Source organism: Silurus aristotelis (assembly GCF_946808225.1).
Source record: "Silurus aristotelis genome assembly, chromosome: 12".
NCBI classification, from domain to species: domain Eukaryota; kingdom Metazoa; phylum Chordata; class Actinopteri; order Siluriformes; family Siluridae; genus Silurus; species Silurus aristotelis.
In genome coordinates, this window is record NC_139585.1 from 22,466,273 (window position 1) to 22,493,212 (window position 26,940).

At 40.0% G+C, this 26,940-nt stretch overlaps 1 protein-coding gene across 50 annotated transcripts in view; it reads right to left on the reverse strand.

Annotated features, from left to right (window-relative positions):
- ank3b (ankyrin 3b) overlaps nucleotides 1–26,940 on the reverse strand; it is a 167,492-nt gene that overhangs the window by 55,396 nt on the left and 85,156 nt on the right. For 48 of the 50 annotated variants that reach the window (XM_083556844.1, XM_083556845.1, XM_083556855.1 and 45 more), the window contains exons 2-12: nucleotides 17,936–18,037; nucleotides 14,921–15,019; nucleotides 13,389–13,487; nucleotides 11,055–11,153; nucleotides 9,141–9,326; nucleotides 8,654–8,677; nucleotides 6,988–7,086; nucleotides 5,129–5,227; nucleotides 2,962–3,060; nucleotides 2,569–2,766; nucleotides 621–719 (exon numbers count right to left, since the gene is read on the reverse strand). In XM_083556844.1, coding sequence (XP_083412970.1) covers nucleotides 621–719; nucleotides 2,569–2,766; nucleotides 2,962–3,060; nucleotides 5,129–5,227; nucleotides 6,988–7,086; nucleotides 8,654–8,677; nucleotides 9,141–9,326; nucleotides 11,055–11,153; nucleotides 13,389–13,487; nucleotides 14,921–15,019; nucleotides 17,936–18,037 — 1,203 coding nt within the window. The remainder of the gene's footprint in view (nucleotides 1–620; nucleotides 720–2,568; nucleotides 2,767–2,961; nucleotides 3,061–5,128; nucleotides 5,228–6,987; nucleotides 7,087–8,653; nucleotides 8,678–9,140; nucleotides 9,327–11,054; nucleotides 11,154–13,388; nucleotides 13,488–14,920; nucleotides 15,020–17,935; nucleotides 18,038–26,940) is intronic. The other 2 variants (XM_083556825.1, XM_083556853.1) reach the window with 1 other exon arrangement.

The following is a 26,940-nucleotide window of genomic DNA, read 5'->3' on the forward strand; positions in this document are numbered from 1 at the left end:
TCACCACAGTCCTATAAATGTTAGCATACAGTAATTGTTGAAATGTTAAAGTTTTCTGTAAGGAAACTGACAGAAGGAGTCTCTACTTTCAGTGCTTAGTGATAATCCCAGGTAAAGTGAAGTATTTTACTTTAGGAAAATCTTCAGGATTTATTTTTTTTTTTTTGCATTAAAAAAAGTTTGACTTATGTTTAGTTGCTATGATATAAAAGGAATAAAACATTCTGATTTTTTTTAGCATGTCATATGATGTGCTTGTGAGTCCATAAAAGCTCTAAAGAACTTTGACCATAGTTTGACTCCCCCCCACCCCCCCATATACATGCATGGGGTGTTAAGGTACACGTACTTGTAGCGAAATCTTTGGCTACATGGCTTTCAGTTCAGTATACATGTGTCCCGAATGCTTTAATTTTTCCGTTCTTAAGCAAACAGGCATTTTATTAAAATTGTTTTACAAATGTAAACTGTTCAAATGTTGATCATAAACGACAAGCTTTTTTTATGTTTTGCATTTACTGAAATTGAAGCGACCCGTGACATAAAAACACAGTACGTACCGAACCGTCAATTATGTGTACCGTTACACCCCTAATGGATGCACATCCTTTTTCTCTCACCTCTGTCACCGCCTGTATGGATGCGCCGTGTTTCAGCAGCAACTCCATCACTTTGATCCTGTTCTTCTTGCAGGCGATGTGAAGTGGCGTGAAACCATTCTAAAAAAGCGAAAATGTCAGAAAATCAGAGCAGAGCAGCATCACTGAGTTTTTAACCTTACACGCAGCAGTTTACTCTATCACTTTACCCTTCAGATAGGTGAAATCCAAGCTGTATTTCTCAGGCTGAACGGAAAAAGCTGCACCTCTGCTGTTGCAAGTTTTGCCAAACTCTTATTTCTACAGTTTCCTTTCAGTTTGTTCCCTTTCCCTCCCCCGTACAGTGAACTTCAGCGGCACACCCATTCTTTTTCAATTACTTAAGAGCATGACAGCATGCTCCCCAACTCTCAGCCAAGTGTGTGCGTGTGTGTGTGTGTGCATCAGTGTATGTTTTACAAATTTCCATGGTGCTGTTTAAGCATGCTGAGTGTATCATATACATATGTCTTTGCAAAAAGACATCTTCTGTTCTCTTACATTTCAATGATAAGCATCAGACATGACGTGTGCATTCAGCCGTGAACACACCTATTCTTTATACTAAACCTAATAAATTATGGAGGCCCGAAAAACTGTAAATGAAAAAGGTTTGAACTCATTCCCTTTATCTGAAGGCATATTACTCATGAACTAAAAGTGTATTCAAAGTACTTCTGTTAGTAAAAAACTCCTTATAGTGTACTATATTCAGAGCTGACTTCAGTATCAAATGTAACTGCAGATTTACAACCTTTTTAGATATCGAGGGACAGTTACGGGCACGAGGGGTGGAGTTTGAGTCATACAGATATATCATTTCCAGGTTATGTGTAATTCGGAATTTAATCCCAAGCACATATTTCTTACACAGAGTTGGCTCGAGCAATATTAAACCCAGGACTTGTGTCTGACACTATGATCTACTGCCTGTCTTCAATATGTCGTGCTGAAATTCATGTTTTTGGCTGTAAATACAAACAAAATGGTGCAGAGAATAACATTTGAGAAAAGTGTTAAATATGACATTGAAATATGACTTTAAACTGCACAGGTTTCTTTTTTTTTGCAAAAGAAAGTCTGAGTAAGCACAATTGTAATTGGGGAGACTGCTTATTTTTTAGAACAAGACATTTTTTTATTAATATATATATATATGGCTGTTCAGCTTCTCCTACAAAACCATAGGAATGATGGCTTTACAATTGACTGCATTAAAGGAACAAAAATCATTGGCAATATTTTATTACTATGATGTTGAATTATTGAATGAAACTGTGATTGAAAAACCTGAAAATTATCATGATGATCTCATGGCCTCAATTTAGTATGTTGTGTCTTAATTGAGTTGTAGTTAAGTTGCAATTAGTTTACAATTATCGTAATAAAAAATAATTGAATGTGCTCGATCATGTGCTAGTTTAGAGGCTGCTGAATAATCATTGTGAAAGTCACAATTATAAACTAGAACTACTGAGGTAGCAATATATTTTTCCAATAGACTGATATTAGATGTTTATTTCAATATTCACTGTCTTCTCGTTCACATATCATTGTATCATTACTATTTGCATGTAAATTTTGCATTCGATAGCAATTTTTGAAAATATATTAGCATTTTCTATCCCCGATTTTTTCATGTATAAAGGAAAATCTTTGTGCTTCTACTTAAAAAAATCAACCCCAGAGGTGTGGCGTGCAGGTTATTTGCATAATCTGAATAGTGAATCCAAAAAAATTCACTTAAGTGTCAAATTCTAAATACAGGCAATACAATTCACCACCTCTGAATCAAACAGGAAATGTCCTTATTACAGTCAGTAATGCAATTTTGGGCCACCCCAGGTTCTAGTATCTTAAAATAGCCAAATGTTATATTTTTTCTCCACATGAATGTTCAGTTTTTGCTGTACTCTTAAGTGCTACGCACCAGTGCTTTGGCATTTGGGTTCGCCTTCTTGTCCACAATGACCTTTGCCACTTTGTAGTGCCCACAGTGGGCTGCCACATGCAGCGCCGTCAGGTAATCGTTAGTGACGTCATCTACAGGTACGTCATGATGCAGCAGAAGCTGTACACAGTTAAGGTGATCTCCCTGCGTGGCCATATGCAGCGGCGACAGTCCATTCTGTACAACATAGTTAACAAGCCTTTAAACATTTCTGCTGTGAAAGATAAATCGGTATTGGGTAACTTGTGAAATCCCAATTTTATAAATAAAGCATGCTGCACTGTCACATTTAAGAGTACTGTAGCAAAGGGAACAGAGCACAGTGTACACCACTTAATGACTGCACTACATCAGTGCGTGGTGAATCATTACTTTAGTCTTGGACAGAATGTGAGCTCCTCGGTCCAGCAACATCTCCACAACTTGCTCATGGCCACTTCTGGCTCCACAGTGGAGTGGAGTAAGGCCATCCTGCATGTTTAATGAAAAAAACACAAGCATGTTAGAATCAAAGTGGAAGAACTGACTTCTTCAAAAACCTTATCCAAATCTTCTGTACAAAGCTCTCAGCAAAATCCAGTAAAATATTCTGGGAAAATAAATGAATACGACAGCTGCTCGTAACTTCTACACAACGGTAATGTCAAACACATGCTGCCCTGAAGTACCATGGTTCTAGAATAATTTAGCAATGATTATACAGTATCTCACAAAAGTAAGTACACCCCTCACATTCCAGCAACCATTTTATCATATCTTCTCAAAGGACTATACTCTAGTATTGAAACTTGGATATTTTTTAGAGTATTCAATGTGCAGCTTGTATAGCAGTACAGATTTACTGTCCTCTGAAAATACAACCATTATAGTCTAAATAGCTGGCAACAAAATTGAGTACACACTTAAAAAAACGTTTGCCTAATTCACTTTTTTTTTGCTCGAGTTTATTTGGAGCAATAGAGCTCACTAAGCTAAATGCAAGGCTTTTTACTCAGGACACAAAAAAAAACCTGCATAAGGAAATCCTATCACATTAATACAGTTAAAGCAAAAGTGCAGTCTTATGGTGTTTCAAACTGGCTTTAAAAAGTCTGCATCTTCGTACAGTCTGTTTTCGACTCTACTCGACAAGCCGACGCCTTTTAGTGCAGCATTTGTGCTACTAAGAAACAATCTGTTCCATTTAGAAGGCAGCATATGGACAACTCTCTTCTATAATTCCTTAAATTGGACCTGTTCCATTTTTTCTGTTTACTCGCTGGAAGGTTTATGAATATTTGTAAAACCTGACCAGACTTTGGACAAGAAAACATATTTTGATAATAATCTAAAGATATAATATGATTATATTTTGATATGCAAGAATTGTATTGGATAAGGGTGTGTATTAGCAAGAATGCATCACAATGCCAGGGCTGCTATACAGTATTTTGCGATACTTTGACATAGTGTAAACAAAGCGATATATAGTGGGATATTTTTTATTGTGTAAATAGGATAGAATTTTATAATCAGTCATTAAGATGATGCCACCATATGCACACCTTAGCAAAAATTTTTATTTTACCTGAACACAGTGGGATGTGTATTTGCATTAATTACATCTAAAATATTACTGCTAACCTTAGCCCCTTAAACCTATGCATACAATGAAACCTGTGCCAGCCTTAAACATAAAATTGCATATTGCAATACATGGAGACAATTAGTATCACTGCACCTAAAATGGTAATAAAAAAAAGAAAAATAAATTTTAAACATATGCACATAGTCGTTAAAGACACCTAATGTAAAGTAGGATTGATGATGATGATGATTATAGTTTATTATTAGTATTACTATTAGAATTAGGCTAATAGTAAAAGCATTATCTGCGCACTAACAAGTGTTTTATGTCTAAAAGCTACAATCCTAGGGAGGCAAGAAAATAAAGATTAAGAAAGACTATTATTTCTTTTAAAAATGCAGAGTTTGTGTATACATCACTGCTCTTTAAGCCACAAGTTATCTGGTTATAAGTGTGTGACAGCGTGCGCATGGATGGGCACAGGTTAGGGCCATTTCTAATGCCATTTTATCATATTCCTGTGTAAAAAACAAACCGCACATTAGCAAGTCAATCAACGCTGCTATTAGTTCTGGTGGTAACCCTATACCCATAATAGTTTTTACAGCAGTGCTCCCAGGAAACAGTTAGCTGTGTGCCCTTATGCTAGTACTTCCTGTGGTCGGGATATAAACCCAAAACAAAACAACTGCAATCAAAACTGCAACTGCAAAAAACTATATATATTTTTAAATATTGATATTGCGTTTTTGAGAATCAATACAGTATCTCTAAACAAAATATCACGATGCTTACATGTATCGACATATTCTTACACCCCTAGTATTGACATGTCTATATATATATATATATATATATACCAGCCAATTTGATTTGTATCTTTATTTGTACTGTTTAAAAGCATGGCCTCACTTTCAATTGGTTAAATAAGAAAACAAGAATTAGTTTGGTGGCACCACAGGTGGCTCTGACCTTCGTTTTGGCATCGATGCGTGCTCCTCGTTCCAGCAGCAGCTTGACCATGTTGCTGTTTCCTCTCTTTGATGCCACATGGAGAGGAGTGATGTCATTCTGCAATGGTTTAGAACAACAAATAATATGATTTGAGAATGATTTCTTCTATTATAAGGGAACAGTGAACCCAAAAGCATTTTTTTTAAATCTATTGTAATGCATGATTTTTTTTTTTCTATAGTGCCCTACACATTTTTATAGAACAATTTCGATGAATCAAACAGTGACATTGGGTTTCAATACATTTTGTCCACCAGTGTTGATTGTTTCTATGTATACCAAAGTCAAGTACCATTATGATACCTCTAGTAACTGTAGTAACACCACCCCCTAGTGACAGCTCTACACCATATTACCACACACACACACACACACACACACACACACACACACACACACACACACACACACACATATGAATACATTCCCAGTCAAAACAGAATATATCTTTAAAAAAAGCAGTCACAACATGACACACATGCTGTGTCATCCACTGATGCTATGTAATCATGAGAACATTTGATCAATCCTGCAGTAGTAAATCCTACATGAAAGCTCATTAGTATGCATGAATGGCAAATAAAATATGTTTTGCACATCTACTACATAATGTGATCTTTTTTTTTTAGGTCGGATTGGTACACGGTCACTTATAATCTGACCACACTCTATTCTGGGCAATGTTTTCAATTCAGCAAATGGTAACATGCTATGTTTACTCCTTCCTGCAGTCTAAACATGACCTTTCGAATTACACTTAGCTGTAGAGTAAACTCAAACCTGTTTGTAGCTGCGTCAGTGTGCAGGGGGTGTAACAGCAGTGTACACAAGCACATGTGCTATACTATAGCCCTTTATATGTATATAATGCATATGCAAGGGCAGGTTATGTCTGAGTCACACCCAGTTTTCTCATTCGACAATAAACAAAAGAAGACAAGGGTATTTTAGGTTGAAATAGGACAGTCTTTATAATCCTGTTCAAAGAACATTGAACATCTAATCGGAAGGTTGTGAGCTCCCAGCTCCACCAAGCAGCAAGGCATAGGGTCAGGTGTAGGTTCAGCAATGTTATAAGGCCAAAGAATGAGGTCAGCTGACTACCTGACTATACTAATTGACCAGGTTCTTCCATCAATGGATTTTTTCTTCCCTGATGGCAATGCCAGGATTTATCGGGCTCAAATTGTAAAAGAGTGGTTAAGGGAGCATGAGACATCATTTTCACACATGGCCAAGACAGAGTCCAGACTTTAACCCCATTAAAAATCTTTGGGATGTGCTGGAGAAGACTTTGCGCAGTGGTCCGACTTTCACATCATCAATACAAGATCTTGGTAAAAAAACTACTGCAAACCATTGGCTGCTCTGCATACGTACTTTAAAGAAAGATCTTTTTAGTTCTTTGCCATCCAACCAACCTTCTTAATGTTGGTTGGATGGCAGAGAACTAGAAAGATCTTTCTTTAAAGTACATATGCAGAGCAGCCAATGGTTTTATGCATATAGAAAAGGGTAGAAAGATAAATAGGTAGGTGGTTTAGTGTGTTATTATGCACATAGTTAGATAGGTAGATTCTGTTAGAGCAGGTAGGTGGTTTGGTAGGCATGTTCAGGCCAGTGGTTGGGCGGGTATGTGGTTCTATTATTGGTTTAATGCTTAGGACAATAGGTGTTTGAGTAAGTAAGCTGGGTAAATAGATAAATAGGTGGATGGGAAGGTACACACAGTTCCTAGGTACAATGGTAGGCATTTGGTGGGTAGCCGCATGCTTTCCTAATCGATTCCCTATAAATTTGATTTCATGAGATCTTACCCTGGCTCTGAAGTCCACGGCGGCACCACGGTTAAGTAGCAGTGTAGCCACGTTGATGTTGCCATAGTGTGCGGCAATGTGCAGAGGGGTGAAGCCACTCTGCAAGAGTCAAAGCCAGAACACACGGGGTCAAGACTTTATTCACACATACCTCTTATAATCCCAAACCACAAAGAACCAGACAAAACCAGGCGAAATCCAGCCAGCCTTTCACAGATGCACTGAGCCAGGAGAAGCCGCACGTCCTTGAAACAAACCTCTTCACACCAAAGTAAAGAGCTACTCACTATGAATTCAAATCCAGAAATGTCTCATGTCTGGCCGAATGATAATACAGTTATCGATTATCTATAAGTGGTGTGGGTTGCCAATAAAGGACGTTTGCTCCTTCAAGGTTTCAGACCTTGACCTTCACCGAAACACCAGCCCTAGAGACAGACATAAAACTGTTATGGAATCCTAGCTCCATGCATCTGGAGATTGCATTGGATCATGCATGTGAGTCCACAATGCAGAGCACCATAGTGGCACCTAATAAAAATTTCTTACATGCCAAGAACACATTATTCATATTACATAAATATAATGGCATTTACCTTTTATCTATAACCAAATATTACATAAATTGCTAAAATTATAAAAAAGCTTAGTAACCTTTGCTGCTTTCTGCAGATCATTTTATAATAACTCATTCAATATTACGCTATCTGGAAAAAAACAGCAAGCGATAGGATAGTGCAGTAAATCTGGGAGCTTATTAACTTGGAAGAATTTTCAGTGGTGTTAGTGAGCAGCAGGGAGGTGAAAGTTGGTGAGTCTGACACGTGAGTTAGAGTATTTAAGTAGAGTATATACCAGACGTTAAGGCGTTTATAAAATAACTAATGTCTGCGAGAAAGACCACATCTGAAGCTTCACTTCTGATCTAAATTAACTTCTTTCCAAGAGTCCTTACTAACTGTAATGTAGTCACACTTTTTAATAGCAAAACAAATCTTCAGTCCACTTGCAAGGTACTTCATTAGGTACACTTATGGTGCAATCATCTGCATTCTTACAAGACTGACCTTCCATAATGGTCCAGTTGTATGGGCAATATATACAGTAGATATATATGGGTAATATATGTGCAATTACACACCATAGCTCATACATGGCTTTTAGCAATAGATCAGCCTTTATTAGCTATACAATCGCGAAATTGTATAAACCCAGGAGCTCAATGTCTGGAAATGGAACAAAAAATAACAAATTATAACATCAGATGACTAGAAAAAAAAATAGCAAGTGGGAGATAATGTTTATATGTATTTTAAACTTTTAAATTCTGGAAACTGTTTCATATATTTCATATATACACCTGAAACAATTTATCCACATCCCTAATCCCCAACTATTTCCTCTACACTATCCAGCAATTTCCCCATCAATTCCAAACATCTTCAGCCTCAGCTGTGGTTTTTCTCTTCATACCACTCTTCCGTTTTTGAGGCCCACACATTGCTGTGAGTCTGCTTTGCTATGGGTTTACTGCAGTTGGCCCAAGTAAATGAGGAAAAGTGAAGCACACAGAGTGGGAAAGGGTGATGCGTTAACAGGAAGCAGCCAAAGCGTGAGCAGAAGAATGGTGTAAATTCGCTGCACATATATATATGTATATATATACCTCTGTGGTTCTATTCACCATCATCTATGGCAGCGCATACCCATGGGCCCGAGAAGGGAGGAGAGAACGGCACGGTTAGTGTATCACAGACTCACAATGGTACCGATGAAAGCTGCTTCATGGTTGAGGGGATAGTCACAAAAACATGAAAAACAGACCAAAACAAAAACACAACCACAACACGCCACGAACACACCACAATAGCTCAACTGGATGGTGCGTAAAAAAAAATCTGCACGCTACTAACAGCACTTGCAAGGTTTCCTTTAGTGCTGCTATCTCCAGCAAGGCTACATAGAATAGAAGTGTTTTGTATTTTTAAAACAATCAATACATCTAGATATTACGTACGTAGATAGCAATTTACAGTAATCGTATTAATGTTACATGTTGGAGAAATGATAAACAGCGATGTGAAGCACCATCAAGTTCCAAAGACACGTGATAAGCATCGAGTGTGTGATGGTGGAGTGCACATTAAGGTCACCTTAGACTCTACGTCAGCGTTGTGGTCGTTCTGGAGCAGCAGAGCCGCAGCTTTGGTGTCATCTTTGCGGGCGGCGATGTGGAGCGCAGGAAGACGTACTTTCCCTTTCGTGTCGTTCTCCAGGAGCAGAGAGACTACCTGATCATGGCCTTGCTGCAGTGCTACAGCCAATGGAGTGAAGCCATCCTACACACACAAACACACATATACACCATGGCATACTGAAGAAAAAGAACATGAGCAGTACTTTGGGTTAATACTGTAATCTTGCATAATAATAGACACGCATAATATTTTGGGTAAGTCCACTAATATTATTAATATTAATATTTTCAGAACTTGAACCACGGCCCATTCACTACTTATAAACCAATCCAAATGTTAATCCAGCAGTTTGTGTCCTACATAACACGGTGCTATGTAAGCAACTCCTAAATCAACTTCTAATTATAAATCATCACGGCCCGATCTTTTTTTTTTTCCCCCCTACTTCTCAAATCTCGGTCTTGCTCGATTTTAACATTCATTCTTCTGAAGTACTTCAAATGCTTCAAGCAACTCATCTGCATAATGGGTTTGAGTTTGTTGGCTAAGAATGTGTAGAAACGGCTAATACATCTTTAAGCACTCTCAAACCTCAAATACACACACGTCTGTCTTACAATCCTTATAAAGACTCATCCGTTCACATAATTATTAATGCATTCATAATTAATGGTTTGACAAAACCATAATCCAACCATAACTGTGGCAGTGGGAGGGTGGCCAAGCGCTGGTTTGGGCTGAGACAGGGGTATAAAATGGTAACATAATCTGTGTCCTCTGTTGCAGTGAGCAACAGAATGGATAAAAAGAGGCAACGGAATGAAGCCATTCTTTTTGTTGACCACCTGCCGCAAGCCGCCCATTTCTTTCTACCTGAGCCTATGAGCTTTCCACACTAACATTAGGCTCAGCAACCAACAGGATTTTGATTACAGCTAAAATCCTTATATTACAGAACTGTTTTTTTTTTTTTGTGTGTGTGTGTGTGTGTGTGTATATAAAAGCCATTTTCTTCATTGTGATAATTGTCAAGTCAAAACTGTCCTGATAATTCTATCCTTGTCTAGGAATTTCATCCCTAACAACATAAAAACACATGCACCGCCTGACATTCTACACTCTTGCTGCATAAATAGTCTTATAACCTTTATTACCCTTGTGGGGAAAGAACTGAGAAGCCAGTTGGTTTAAAGTTCTCGTATCTGACCGATGACACAACAGCAACAGAAAGATCCGTTTGCTCTCACTTCAGTTTGTGATCACAATATGGAGATCTACACCACAGTGATGTTTAGTTCTCAAACCTGATTGGTCATAAGGGATTGAGTGATTGAAAAGCAGCTCTGCAAATAACAGGTTTGTATACATGTGTTTGTTCTGATATGGTTTTGTTTTTACAGTAACCATTTACTCAAGACTTGAATATTGATGGTGCCTCATAAAGACAGCCTGATTTTTTGATACAGTTAGTTTTAAGTGAGGTTTATTCAGGATTTATGAAAGGAAGTAAAGCTGACTTTTGAATTATAATTTCATGGCTTGCTATTTTCATCCAAAACGTAAAAAAAACCAACTAATATTTATAGCTGCATGAATGTAAGTGATAACTTTTTTTGTGGGTACTTTGCCTGAGGTTATATGCAACTAAAGACAATATAAAAATTGGTTGGGAAATTTCTGTGGTGTAGATAAAATAGAGCATTTGGTGTGTTACAAAAAAATCAACTTCAGACCAGATTACTTGTCTATATATTACTTTGGTAAATCTTTTTAACAGCCTGCTAATACATGCATTTGTGTGTGTGTGTGTGTGTGTGTGTGTGTGTGTGTGTGTGTGTGTGTGTGTGTGTGTGTGTGTGCTCTATGTACCTCTGTGGCGATGCTCTGGCTGGAGCCGTTATCCAGCAGAAAGCGGACCACATCGAGATGATTCTCCTGCGCTGCCATGTACAGTGGCGTGAAGCCATTCTGGAAAAACACACAGACAATTCTTGGTTCACATTATGTCATTTTTTTATTTTTTTTCATATAAAGATATATGCAGTAGCATACACTTTATTAGGTCATTCAACACAAGCAAGAATGAAGGAAGACACTGGTGTAATATTTCAACATACACACTATTGTTCTTTTATCAAATGTTAATGCAAAGATCTGTACTTTCAGTTGCTTTAAAACTTCAGTGATCAGAAACCTTCTTTTACACTTAATGACACTTTAATATAGGAATGCTGCTATTTAGTCTTCTATAATTCTGTGAATCAACAGCACACTGCACGTGTTCTAATCACCTAGTCACTGAGGAAATGACAGATCATATTGTCAGGAACATTTCCAGTAAATTCGCCTTATTAAAACGAGGCTGCTGGATACTCCGAGACGTCACACTGCCTCGGAAGATCCATCAGCTGTTCTGCAGTCACACCGAGTCATTTAAGGCCAAGCTGTCAGTATTACAAACCAAGCACTCATTAACCATGCCAACCACGTAGCAATGCAGCTAGTGATATAGCCCAGCCCAGCATGGAGAGATAGAGAATCTCTGTCTTATATGTGAGTGTGTGCTAAACAATCACTTTGCTCATTACAGGTAGTCATTTGTTTGCCTATGGCAATGTAGGCTGTTTAGATGGCTAATGGAAAAATATTTACAGGAACCACCTCGACAGTGCCTGCTACAGGAGGAAAGTCAGAATCCCACTTGCTACAGAAAACAAATATCTGTATATAATGGTGAAGAGGGGGAAAAGGCTTAATTTTTATTTATGAATTGCACTTCATAAAGGAAAAGCCTTCATAGGAAATAGAGAAGGTAGCAATAACATAGGAAGTGCAATTGTTGAAGAAAACCCCTCGACACTCTAGTTCACATGCTAAAAGTTAATGCACCTGCATTAAGTGTACTTGCAAAACATATTCAAGAAATAAAGAAAAACATGCAAGAAAAAGAAAAAAAAGCTACAGGAAGCACGTTTTAGGAGGTGCATTTGCTAAAGGAAAACAATTTGGAACACTATAAGAATGATGAAGCTCCACAGGAAGTAAGAAACACCACTAGAACATACACTCACCGGCCACTTTATTAGGTACACCTTACTAGTACCGAGTTGGACCCCCTTTTGCCTTCAGAACTGCCTTAATCCTTTGGCATAGATTCAACAAGGTACTGGAAACATTCCTCAGAGATTTTCATCCATATTGACATGATAGCATCACGCAGTTGCTGCAGATTTGTCGGCTGCACATCCATGATGCGAATCTCCCGTTCCACCACATCCCAAAGGTGCTCTATTGGATTGGTGACTGTGGAGGCAATTTGAGCCTCAGTTTCCTGTTCTTAGCTGTCAGAAATGTGGCACCCGGTGTGGTCTTGCTGCTGTAGCCCATCTGCCTCAAGGTTCGACGTGTTGTGCATTCAGAGATGCTCTTCTGCATACATCGGTTGTAATGAGTGGATATTTGAGTTACTGTTGCCTTTCTTTCAAGCTCGAACCAGTCTGGCCATTCTCATCTGACCTCTGGCATCAACAAAGCATTTGCGCCCACAGAACTGCCGCTCACTGGATATTTTTTCTTTTTCGGACCATTCTCTGTAAACCCTAGAGATGGTTGTGTGAGGAAATCCCAGTAGATCAGCAGTTTCTGAAATACTCAGACCAGCCCGTCTGGCACCAACAACCATGCCACGATCAAAGTCACTTAAATCACCTTTCTTTCCCATTCTGATGCTCGGTTTGAACTGCAGCAGATCGTCTTGACCATGTCTACATGCCTAAATGCATTGAGTTGCTGCCATGTGAGTGGCTGATTAGAAATTTGCGTTAAGGAGCAGTTGGAGTTGTGCCTAATAAAGTGGCCGGTAAGTGTATATTGCGAAATAAAAGGCCCCTGTAGGACATGCACTTGATAACAAAAGGACAGAAGGAAACACACTTTTTGAAAGAAGATCTGTACAGAAGTGCACTTCATTAAGAAAAAACAAGTCTATAGGAAATCCAATTGCTGAAGGAAACTCAAAAGTAAATACGAAAGGTAAAACATCTATAGCATGTCTATTGCTAATTAAAAATGGCTCTGTAGGAAGTGCACATGCTAAAAAAAAAAAAACATCTACTTGTTAAAGACAAAATACCTCTACATGTACAACATGCACTACTTGTTAGAAAACTCGATCCAGTTTCCTGTTTTGAACCTGGCTCTTACCTGAGACTGTGCATTGACATTGGCTCCATTATTCACCAGCTCTCTGACCACATCAGTCTGCCCAGCCAGGGAGGCGATATGCAGAGCCGTGTTTCCTTTCTGTGGGCACAAACACACAAGCTAAATGTTTAATGCTTTCTATTTTTCTGCTAATAGCCTCACGGCTAGGAGCAACCCACTAGTGCTGTCGTTTCTCATTAACTTTCACAGCTTTCTGTATATAACATTCGATTTAATAAAGTTCTATGAGTTATTTTCATGACCAATCCACTACTATGACGTGTTTAATTTTATCAGTTATGAAAAACTAGTAAAATTTTTGACAACTTTATTTTTGAAGGAACTTACATGGGTCCATTGTTTAATGCATGGGACATCGGAGTCCCTGTATTACCTGTCTGTGCTGTCTCTATCCTGTCTGGCACACCCAGCCTAGCTTTTCCTTCACTAAACCACAATCACATCATACTGAACTTACTCTGAAAAGGGTTCAGTCTTGCACCCTAATGAGTTCTTTGCCTTGCATTAATTCCCTTTTCCCAAGAAAATCCTATCATTTGTTTTCTCCTTTGCTTTTACATTATAATTGTTCTCGACATCTTTAGCAATTTCTGTATCCCATTTAGGGTCATGGCTAATATTAAGGTGTGGGGTGGGAATATGTGCTAGAAGGGATGCTAGTCCAAGCATCTACCTCTTGGCAAATCAGGAACAAAGAAGAACCCAGAGGAAAATCACATAATACTCCATACACAAGGGCTGTAACCTAATCTCTTTACTGATGTAGGGTACCTGGAGCTCTGAAACAGTGACTGTACTCACTGCCTCCTCATGACACCCAGTTTTAAAGTTTCCTAATAATTTTTAAGTGCTTGTCTAGGTTCTTGTGCTGAGGAGGATATGTTTTTTGTTTAGTATTGTATTGTCAGTAAACCCTTCTCCTGCATTAGTCTCATCAGTCCCCTTGTAAAGCGCTATGTGAGCTAAACTAATGTGGGTGTAGGAGAAAGCAATCCGGGTTCCCCAATCATCTAAGAAATTCATCTTAACTATTCATTCAATTCATTTGTGAGAGGTGAAATTTTGATAAACGATGAAATAAAAGCAGTTTGTGACAGAAAACTCAGACTGCTCAACCCTTATGTGCTGACATATCAGCGTAATAAAACTGCTGTGTTCTTGTGTTCGGTCCATTTGACAAAAAAAAAGAAAAAAGAAAGAGAATAAGAATACTGGCCAGTGATTATTAACCAACACGGAAATAAGCCATGAGGTTTTGGAAGTCTGTGCAATATCATTGTTATGGAAGGAGTTTTACTGAGAGACTATTTCCTCAGCTTAAAAATGGCCTCTACGTTTTAGGAGTGTTGTCCATAACATCGAGTTTGGAAATTTGCAGAGGCAGCAAAGCCACCGACAGCTAAACTCATTACGCTAGCCTCCAGTAAAAAAATGCTCTCACTGTAATATATGGTGTGTGTGTATGTGTATTGGTGGGAAGTGGATTTTCTCACAGCACCCTTTGTGCCTACCTTTGTTGCCGCATCCACGGAGGCTCCGAGTTTAATAAGCTGTGCCACCATCTCCACATGGCCTTCTTTGGCAGCGAGATGAAGAGCATTCAGGCCATTCTGAACGCACAGAGAAACAAACAAAAAGGTGAGGCTGTAGAATGTATTTATATTTGTCCTATATAATAATAATAATTCAATCATCAAAACCACTTACTAGCTATTAATGAGTCTACACTGACAAGCAAACAAGTCTTTCGTATCATATTGCATACTTATGTACTATCCTGGACTGTTATTAAGTGAGTGTTGAATTTTTAAAAACCTCTCACTTTCATTTGAGCAGTCAGATTTGAACCTCATGTAACAGACATAATCATAATGTGGCACTGTTTGTTTAGATTTTGGGATATAAAGCCAGCTAAATTCATCAGAATTACTTTTCCAGGCACCAGTTATAAACTGCAGTGATGTAGTTAAAGTTGAACAACTGCCAAATTAAAATTACAATTTCCCTTCCCCAGCACTAAGTGACCCAAACCATTTCCAGGAAAAATCCCCCTGTGTAAAATGTGAGCACCATTGGTTTTGCAAAAGTTAAATTACTAACCTTTAAATAACACTAACTACACCTTCTGAATAACTAAACTCAATAGTGTTACGGTATAAAATTGATCAAGTAATTATAAGCTACTTGATTTAAAACAGTAGTGGCATGACCACTGTTAAGACTAATTACACTACAATGACACAAAGACACAATTTATGGCGAGTTTGTAAAACAACAATGTTTAAATTTTTCTTTTACACCTCAATTTTTAAGGTCCAGCTTTCCAACTGTTTTAGGCTTCTGTTTGAGGCTTTGATATAATACACTACAGCAGGTCCTGAAAATAACCATTCTCAAATTCTGACATTTATCTAGGAACTAACTGGTTTTATTTCCAAATCACTGATTTCTTGTCACTATTAGGCTTCCCAAAATTAAAAAAACCCGCTTAAAAATTCACATATACACAGTACCGTAATTTCAGGACTATTAAACGCACCCAAATATAAGCCGCACCCACTGAATTTTACAAATATTTTTATTTTGAACATAAATAAGCCTCACCTGTCTATAAGCCAAACTTCAGTCTACACTGAAAACTAATGAACTTTACACAGGCTTTAACAAAAGACACGTGTAACGGTGTAACGGATGAAATATGTTGCGCTTCTTTTAGGACCATAGCGGTATTTTGGAAAATGGCCTGCCACTGCATGTGTGCAAGACCGAGGAATATGTGTTTATTATTTTGTGATGCTGATTTCTAAGTTTCTTTGACTAACCCGTAACGTTTTTGGTTTGAAGTTTGTGAAACCAGGAAAAACCCAAGAAAAATTTATAGCCGCTTCGTTGTTCAAAACTTGGGTAAAAAGTAGCAGCTTATAGTCCGAAAAATACGGTATACAGAAATTCTTTCTAGATATTTTTTGTCCACTTGCCATAGCATCTTGTTGGATCTAGAAGCAGAAAAAGCTAAGTGCCATTCCAGCAGGGATGAAGAAATTAATTTTAATTGTTTTCAGGGACTCAGTCGGTATGAAAAAGCTCAATGCCTGTCAGTGACTGGCAACATGCACACTATTGTCCAACAACCAACCACTATCAAATGCATAATTTAGAGAATCTAAACAAACAAGCTCCAGTAACTAGCCTAATATTTTTTTTTTCTCAACTTGAAAGGACCACTGACTGAAAGAGGTTTGCGAACCCCTGCTGTGCATAACTGTAAGGTATGAATTAACATACATCAGAAATTTTCCCACTGTGGGACGAATAAAGATATATCTTATCTTATCTCTGAAGTATCACATGCATAATGTCAATAGCAAATGACATTATAATCTCATGAAAATGAAGTCATCCATGAGAAAAAAAATAAAGAAAAAAAATTAATGCATTGGCATTTAAGGCTTCTGTAGGTACTCTATATGGACAAAAGTACTGGGATACCTGTCTCTTCTAGCCATATGTAGTTATTCCTAAATATGTAACCACAAAATTTGGAAGCACACAATTGTATAAAAAGTCTTTATATGCGATAGCATTAAATCGCCCTTTTATTCGCTTTGGGATAAATTTAAATGCTGACTGCACCTCATGCCTCCACCCCCTACATCAATACCAGACTTTACTAACACCCTTATAGCTAACTAAGCACAAATCTCTCCAATCACACTGCAAAATCTAGTGCAACATCTTCCTTGAAGAGTGGATGATGGTATAACAAACAAAAGGGGACTAAATGTGGAATGAGGGATTCAAAAAGCACATACAGATCTCATTGACCATGTATTGTATATCTGACAAATTTGCCAGAGAGTGACAAGTTATTTCTGTTAAATTCAGCTCCTGTTCACCACATCAGTCAGTTTGTTTTGGCTGAAAACCTGCCTCTTCAGACAAAAGAGAAAAATAAAATCAGACTCCTTTTGACTTTGGCCTGAGTGTGGACTTGGCTGTTTACCCCATACTGCACTATTAAGCTATTATCTTAATTGGTAATAAAGAGAATGTTTACAATGCAAGAAATGCTGTAAAGTTACAAAGTCTTCAAAAATAATACAATTATTATTATTTTTACATCAAACAAATTTACACTCAAGAGCCACAACAGTGAGTAATATATTTAAAAATCAAAAATGAGTGTGTTTTTAAACCTTGCTTTAAAAAGCATTTTACAATTTTATATAGGTTTTAAAGGGAACCTGGATGGTAAGATTTACTGAGCATCTTGCAAAATCTGCTATAGCTTTTTATTGCTTTAGACACTTGCTTGTCCCGCTACATGCTATGACTGTTAGCTTCGAAATATATACTTATTTACATTCATGTGGTAATAAAAAAGGTTAATAAAGCCGGAATATATTTTTCTGTTGTATGGATCAGAAGTTCTTACCTAGTGGCTATATTATGTACTGTATAGTCAATGTTTCACAGTACGTCGAGTTTCAGAACAGCTTGATTTGTAAAAGCAAAGTATAACTGACCTGGTTGCAGATGTTGATTTCAACCCCAGACTTCAGGTAATCGAGGGCCTTCTCCAGGTTTCCAGCCCGGGCTGCTCGCAAATAGCTGGCATTGGTGTCAGTCTGCAAAACACAGACACACTCCATCTTACAAAACATAATTTCCAATATAGAAACACATACAGTAAACCCATGTCTGTGAGCCAGAAATCTTGATGCCTGGGAGAGAGAGATTGCTGTAAATTGTATGTATTTCTTATGCCAAATTTTTATCATATTATTTAACTATAACACGTTCTCTGTCACTTCCTGATGATGTAATAACGAATAAACACAAATATCACACAAACACATAAGCTGTATGTTGATGATGTCTTAGGTTTTCTGTATATGATACCACACTCAGATTTTTCCACGAGCCCTCCAGTGCTTGTTACACATGCAGCCTGACATTTTTAATAAACTAGAGCAGTGAGAGCTGGAAGATTGATGCGAGCGAAACATTGGAAGCAAAGTACTATAAAAATGTCGACTGCTGAAAGACAATGGGATGTAAAGGACATATTTCTACAGGGGGATTTCCACTGCAATGAGATGAGCAAATGCACTGCAGATAGCCCATATGAGCCCACACCCACACTGTGTAAAAAAAAAACAAGACTTTCCATGCTGCTACAGTACAATCTAGTGCATTAGTGGAAGATGATGCTCATATTGCATCAGGGAAAATCTAGTTTGTATTTCAGCTTTGCAGGTAGAGCTCTGTACTAGAGACTGTAACGTTGTGAGTACAAATTCAAGATGAGCCCCCTGTTCCATTTAAGCTTAGATTGTGTTTTGACTCACACAAATAAGGAATTTGCCCAAAAAAAGGTATAACAAAATGCTATCTTGTGACTGGAAAGAAATGTTAATGGGACTCAGCTTCATATATCATGCAACTAACTCTGATCAATGGTCCAGCATTATTTGGATCTTTCCAAGATTTTGTAAACATCTTTATAAAACGAGGCAAATAGTTAACCTCAATTAAACCCAGTATTGTACATCATTCTTGTACTTAACTAATAGCACAAATCCCCTGTTCAAATATGACTTCAGTAAAAATAAAAGTAATGATCTAGTGGAACCATACTTTCACTTATGCAATTTGATGCATCCATTCTTCTGCACATCTTAATTTTTTGAAAGGAGAGAGGTTTCTAATATTACAGACAAACATTAAAACCTGTATTTCACACACTATTTATGCACAAAGTGGTAGCTCATTGGTTAAGAAGTTGGACTTCTGATCAAAAAGTGGTGATCTCAAATCCCAGCACCTCAAAGCTGCCACTGTTGGCCCCTTGTGCAAGGCCCTTAACCCTCAATTGCTTGGATGTATAAATAAGATCATTGTAAGTTCCTCTGGATAAGGGCGTCTGCCAAATTTCATAAATGTAATGTAAAAAGCATGGAGTTATGCCTGTGGTCTTGTGCCAAGTTCTTATTTAAATGCAATTTATGTTTCAAAGTTCCCAGGAATTACATGCCTTTCTGGAATATAGTTGAGTTATACTATATTACACATTAAAATGTAGTGAAGTCCAAAATAAATAACTTTCAAAAAATGATTCTCTTCTAAATTACAGTAAGAATCAAAAAAAAATAATTCTTCCTGTCTACCACAGGTTAAACCATATGAGATGCCAAGTGGAACATAAAAAATAACACATAACAGGCTGTGCAATTACAATTAAATAATGCAGCCGTGGTGATGTGATGCAGCTTGAGGTGTAAGCTGAGTGCTGCCACCTTTTCAATGTATTATCATGTTTTGTAGTTTTATTCCACTTACACCACAATAATTAGTTTCATATAAAAACCTGTTGTCCGTTACAGCCAGAACTGCTTGCATTATAGTATGAAAACAATATACACTTAGTGACCAATCAGATTGAGACATTTTACACTCTTGTAAAGGAGTGTACACTAGAGATGGACAAATCTTCAATGGATTAAATTGACCACAGGGCACATTAAGGCCCAGTCCTGTGTCCTGTATTCCTTAACCTAAACTAAAAAGCATCTTGATCCTCACCTGATGATGTCTGTGGTAATTAAATAATTTGTCTTAGACAAGAATACAGAAAGTGTTTGGATAAAGATTTAAACTGTGGTGTGGTTTTCTCAAAGTCACATGTATAAACGTTATCTGGCTAGTGTCCACATTTCCATTCAATTAATTTTGATTTGTATAGAGCTTTTAACAATGGACATTGTATCAAAGCAACTTTACAGAGATAAAATGGTTATGAAGTTGTATAAAAGAATGTATAAGTTCAATGCATATAACAATATATATAACAATGCAATGCATTTTAAGTTTATCCCTAATGAGCAAGCCAGTGGCAAGGAAAAGCTCCCTGAGGTAGCATGAGGAAGAAAGCTTAAGGGGAACCAGACTCAAAAGGGAAACCATCATTATCTGGGTGTTATCGAATGGCCATTCATTACAGTTTCACTGATGCCTGTGACTATTACCTACATTTATACCTGAGCAGATTTAGACACTACTATGCTCACTGTAATACATTATTGTTTCCATAGTAAACACATTAAAAAGTGCTTCTACAAAGTCAGGGGTCTCCAACACTTTTGTGTTCTATATAAATCAGTCCGTACCATATGTACATTTGGATAGTGGCTTTTAAAGGGCAAAATGCACAATAAATAATAGTGGAATTTCCCAGAAGTTTCTTGCAACCTGGTAGCAACTTATTTTACAGGACCAGGTGGTTGGGGACCTCTGACACCAAGAACTTGCTTCACGGATGTTTCACAAAAGTAAACACAGCAATTAGCTTTAAAAAGTTAATTTTACTCATAGACTCTTAGAGGACAAGCTATATGTTATATGTTCTTACACTTACTGTGTACTACATGATCAGAATATTATTACACAGCATTTTCTGTTGAAAAAAAGAAATTCAAAGCTTTCTGGATGCACAAAATCTAATTCAGGACAAAAGACATGTATTTCCCCACATTATTTCTCGAATGGCATAAACAACTGCAGCGGCGAACATGAATACCCTTTGGTAAGAGAACTGCAAGCTCGGAGTATGTGTGTGTGTGTGTGTGTGTGTGTGTGTGTGTGTGTGTGTGTGTGTGTGTGTTTTGTGAAAGCAGTCGATGCTCGAAGCCCAGCGTTTTTGCATTGGGAACATTCTTTCCATTGCTGTACAGAAAAGCATCCACAAGGGTCTCACAAGAGAGTGAGAAGGTGTGGCCTGTGGAAAGCCAGACAAACAAGCGAGTCAGCATGTACGCACACACACACACACACACACACACACACACAGAAAGAGAGGGTGGGGGGTGATCCGTGGTTGCTGCAGTGCTGTAACAGAGTAAAGATTACCGACACACCCTTTCACACATGAACACACACTACGACACTTTGCACCATACAACTAATGCACTCGTGTATTAATCAAACACTGTTCACTCCTATATCATATGCTTTTGTCTGCGCATTCTACAGTAAAGGTTGGTCCTCCGCAGTGTGTGGGTGTTCTTCCTTAAGTCAAGCATACTGCCTCTCTTTCTCTCTATCTTTCTCTAAGACAAGACTTATTCTTCTATTTGAACCTTTTTATTAAAACCTATACTTTGGACAAATTCACTTTTTTTCAGCCCAAAAACATGCGAATAGTGTAATGATTTTACTCCCAGTGAGTCATTTGCTGGACATTAGAGACAATAACAAAGCAGATTTACTATGTTGCATTTCTACTTCACAGCAAAAGTCTGCATAATAGAATAACAGATATCACAAGGCTTTTGCATTCAGTCTTCATTTGCTCTTATAATCCTCACTCATCTTGAAGGATATTCCACTAGATTTTGGAATATGGTTAAGGCGACGGGTCAGACTAAGAGCGGTTCAAAACCCCTTATGAGAAATGGTAGACCAAGGACCGTGACGTCGCCCGGTATGGCGCAGCCGGGGCCCCACCCTGGAGCCAGGCCCGGGGTAGGGGCTCGTATGCGAGCGCCTGGTGGCCGGGCCTTCCCCCACGGGGTCCGGCCGGGCTCAGCCCGAAGGAGCGAGGTGGGGCCGCCTTTCAGTGGGCTCACCACCTGCAGGAGGGACCGTAAGGGGCTGGTGCTGAGAGGATCGGGCAGCATTTGAAGGCGGGGGCCTCGACAACCCGATCCCTGGACACGGAAGCTAGCTCTAGGGACGTGGAATGTCACCTCGCTGGCGGGGAAGGAGCCTGAGATTGTGCGTGAGGTTGAGAGGTTCCGACTAGAGATAGTCGGGATCACCTCTACGCACGGCCTGGGCTCTGGAACCACACTCCTCAAGAGAGGATGGACTCTTCACCACTCTGGAGTTGCCCATGGTGAAAGGCGTCGGGCTGGTGTGGGTTTGCTTATAGCCCCCCAGCTCAGCCGCCATGTGTTGGAGTTTACCCCGGTGAATGAGAGGGTCGTTTCCCTGCGCCTACGGGTCGGGGATAGGTCTCTCACTGTCGTGTGTGCCTACGGGCCAAATGGCAGTATAGCGTACCCGGCCTTCTTGGGGTCTCTGGGAGGGGTGCTGGACAGTGCTCCGACTGGGGACTCCGTCATTCTACTAGGAGACTTCAATGCTCACGTAGGCAGCGACAGTGACACCTGGAGGGGCGTGATTGGGAGGAACGGCCCCCCTGATCTGAACCCGAGCGGTGTTCAGTTATTGGACTTCTGTGCTAGTTACAGTTTGTCCATAACGAACACCATGTTCAAGCATAAGGGTGTCCATCAGTGCACGTGGCACCAGGACACCCTAGGCCGTAGGTCGATGATCGACTTTGTGGTCGTTTCATCTGACCTGGGGCCGTATGTCTTGGACACTCGGGTAAAGAGAGGGGCGGAGCTGTCAACTGATCACCACCTGGTGGTGAGTTGGATCCGATGGCGGGGGAGGAAGCTGGACAGACTCGGCAGACCCAAGCGTACTGTGAGGGTCTGCTGGGAACGTTTGGCTGAGTCTCCTGTCAGAGAGATCTTCAACTCCCACCTCCGGCGGAGCTTTGACTGGATCCCGAGGGAGGCCGGAGATATTGAGTCCGAGTGGACCATGTTCTCCACCTCCATTGTCGAAGCGGCCGCTCGGAGCTGTGGCCGTAAGGTCTCCGGTGCCTGTCGAGGCGGCAATCCCCGAACCCGGTGGTGGAAACCGGAAGAAAGGGATGCCGTCAAGCTGAAGAAGGAGTACTGTCGGGCCTGGTTGGCTTGTGGGACTCCTGAGGCAGCTGACGGGTACCGGCAGGCCAAGCGAACTGCAGCCCGGGTGGTTGTCGAGGCAAAAACTCGGGCCTGGGAGGAGTTTGGTAAGGCCATGGAGAAGGACTATCGGCTGGCCTCGAAGAGATTCTGGCAAACCGTCCGGCGCCTCAGGAGAGGGAAGCAGTGCCCTACCAATGCTGTTTACAGTAGAGGTGGGGAGCTGTTGACCTCAACTGGGGATGTCGTTGGACGGTGGAAGGAATACTTCGAGGATCTCCTAAATCCCGCCGTCACGTCTTCCATTGAGGAAGCAGAGGCTGAGGGCTCAGAGGCGGACTCGTCCATCACCCAAGCTGAAGTCACTGAGGTAGTAAAGAAACTCCTCAGTGGCAAGGCACCGGGGGTGGATGAGATCTGCCCTGAGTACCTTAAGTCTCTGGATGTTGTGGGGCTGTCTTGGCTGACACGCCTCTGCAGCATCGCGTGGCGGTCGGGGACAGTGCCTCTGGAATGGCAGACCGGGGTGGTGGTCCCTCTTTTTAAGAAGGGGGACCGGAGGGTGTGTTCCAACTATAGGGGGATCACACTTCTCAGCCTACCTGGGAATGTCTATGCCAGGGTACCGATAGTAGAACCTCGGATTCAGGAGGAACAGTGTGGTTTTCGTCCAGGCCCTGGAACACTGGACCAGCTCTATACCCTCTACAGGGTGCTGGAGGGTTCATGGGAGTTTGCCCAACCAGTCCACATGTGTTTTGTGGATTTGGAAAAGGCATTCGACTGTGTCCCTCGCGGCGGCCTGTGGAGGGTGCTCCGGGAGTATAGGGTCCGGGGCCCTTTACTAAGGGCTGTCCGGTCCCTGTACGACCGATGCAGGAGCTTGGTTCGCATTGCCAGCAGTAAGTCAGACTTGTTCCCGGTGCATGTTGGACTCCGGCAGGGCTGCCCTTTGTCACCGGTTCTGTTCATAATTTTTATGGACAGAATTTCTAGGCGCAGCCAGGGGCCGGAGGGTGTCCGGTTTGGTGACGACACGATTTCGTCTCTGCTCTTTGCAGATGATGTTGTCGTGTTGGCTTCATCAAACCAGGACCTTCAGCATGCACTGGGACGGTTTGCAGCCGAGTGTGAAGCGGCTGGGATGAGAATCAGCACCTCCAAATCCGAGGCCATAGTCCTCAGTCGGAAAAGGGTGGCTTGCCCACTTCAGGTTGGTGGGGAGTTCCTGCCGCAAGTGGAGGAGTTTAAGTATCTTGGGGTTTTGTTCACGAGTGAGGGAAGGGTCGAACGGGAGATTGACAGACGGATCGGTGCAGCTTCTGCAGTAATGCGGTCGATGTACCGGTCTGTCGTGGTGAAGAAAGAGATGAGCCGCAAGGCGAAACTCTCGATTTACCGGTCAATCTACGTTCCTTCTCTCACCTATGGTCATGAGCTCTGGGTCATGACCGAAAGGACAAGATCCCGGATACAGGCGGCCGAAATGAGCTTTCTCCGCAGGGTGGCTGGGCGATCCCTTAGAGATAGGGTGAGAAGCTCGGTCACTCGGGAGGAGCTCAGAGTAGATCCGCTGCTCCTCCACATCGAGAGGGGTCCGCTGAGGTGGCTCGGGCATCTGTTCCGGATGCCTCCTGGATGCCTTCCTGGGAACTATGTCTCCCGGCTGGCCTGGGAACGCCTTGGTGTCCCCCCGGAAGAGCTGGAAGAAGTGGCTAGGGAGAGGGAAGTCTGGGCATCTTTGCTTAGACTGCTGCCCCCGCGACCTGGCCTCGGATAAGCGGGAGAAGATGGATGGATGGATGGTTATGGAGATTTCAGCATTCAGATTTTGTAAAGTCATATACTGATAGGGTGAAGAGGCCCATCTTAAAGTTCACAAAGATTGGGATCGTAGCTCTATAACAGGCCACTCAAGATATTTCATATCTCACTCTCTGTCTCACAGACACCACACACACACACACACACACACACACACACACACACACACACACACACACACACACACACACATATTCACTAGTGTGGCTTAGTTGGACATTTCTTTCTGACCTTGTAATCTAATACATCCCAGAGCAATACAATGGCTTTAAGTGCAATGCGTGGGCAGGCCAATCCATTACAGATAACACTTCAGCTGACTGTTTGCTTTCTAAATCCCACTTACAGAGTTTGGGCGTATACTTTGTGTCATTGTCTTGTTTACCGTCTTACATAAGTTCCTCTGTTAAAACCATAAAATTTAAAATTTGGACTCATCCGCTTACAAAACTTTTTTTTTTTTTTTTTTTTTGGTGCATATGTAAGCAACCTGATTTTATTTTAGATTACACCATTTCGAACATATCGGAATGTAATAGCTAGAAGAACTATGTAAAAAAACAAAATTACCTTTTAAGAAAAAAACTACCTTTTAAGAATATACATGTGGTGTTATACATAAACAATTTTTCCAGGTATTAATCATTAGGCTTATACACCGATTCATGAGGCATGTGTCAAAATAAATTCAAATGTGAGCACATATTGTCTAATTTACTGCTTTTAAAAGCAGTGTTTTTTAATCAGATTTAAAATATTTCATTTAGCAGTGCCTTAAAACACACTATAATTGTAGAAAGTGAAAATATCTTTACACCTATTTCTGGACATTATTACTCCTTTAAAGCTTGTAGTTTACTTGTTCTATTGGTAGATTTGCTTCATTCTAAAAATAAAAGCAAAATGATTTACAGAAAGAACAAGACATGAGTAAAAATTACTTGAAATAGGGTTTATAATCTTATAATAAAATAATAATAATAATGATATTTATTTGATTATATTTAAGATATTTACATTTGCTTAGATGCAGTTCACGTGCTGTTGTTTTTTTGGGTTTTTTGGTATGGTTGCCTCAGTAAAGGCCTCTATGGAGAGATAAAGCTGTTGACTGACACACCACATACACTCACAATCACAGCAGACTCAGATAACAGTGAGCCTGCACTTGCTCATGGAACATAGATTGAGAATTTAGGAGCTCTAACACATATGCCCTGTATTCTACTGTCTCAGATGAGTATCGTATATCGCAAAAGAAAAGGTCATGAGTTGAGATGGCAGTAAGGTGACCCGCTCACCGGTGGACGAATTATTGAGTGCCATTGCATTAATGCTTTATTACATGTAGAAAGCTCCATGCTGATGATACCTCATTTTTTGATTAATTGATAAAGCAAGCAGAATGTAGTTTAATCTTTTTTTATAATCACAGCTCTATCATTAAAGCATTAGAATAATGTCAGCTGTGATCATGCAGCCTTTAGATTAGCTACACAACACTGCATGACCAACAGTATAATGACACCTGTTCTCCACTCCCATATATGGGTCTTCAGCGAAGTGGTGCCATAAAGTTGGAAGCACACAATTGTACAGTCTTACAGTCTTTTAATGCTTTAGCGTCATTCGAGGCCCAAATCTGATTGAGAATGACAATGCCGTTGAAAAAAAAGCGAGCACTAAGAAGACCTGGTTTGCCAAGGATGGTGTAGAAAAACCCGACCTTAACAAACACTTTTATCATGAACTAAAATGCTGATTACACCCCAGGTACCCTCACCCAGTACCTGACCTCGGCTGAATAAACACAAATCCACACAGCCATACTTCCATAGATGAATGGGATATAGTGTGCATCACATTCTGAACATCCTCCGACTTATAACAGGTCAAAATATGATCATTCTAAGTGATGTGATTGGTACCGTTTAGCATATCTAGGA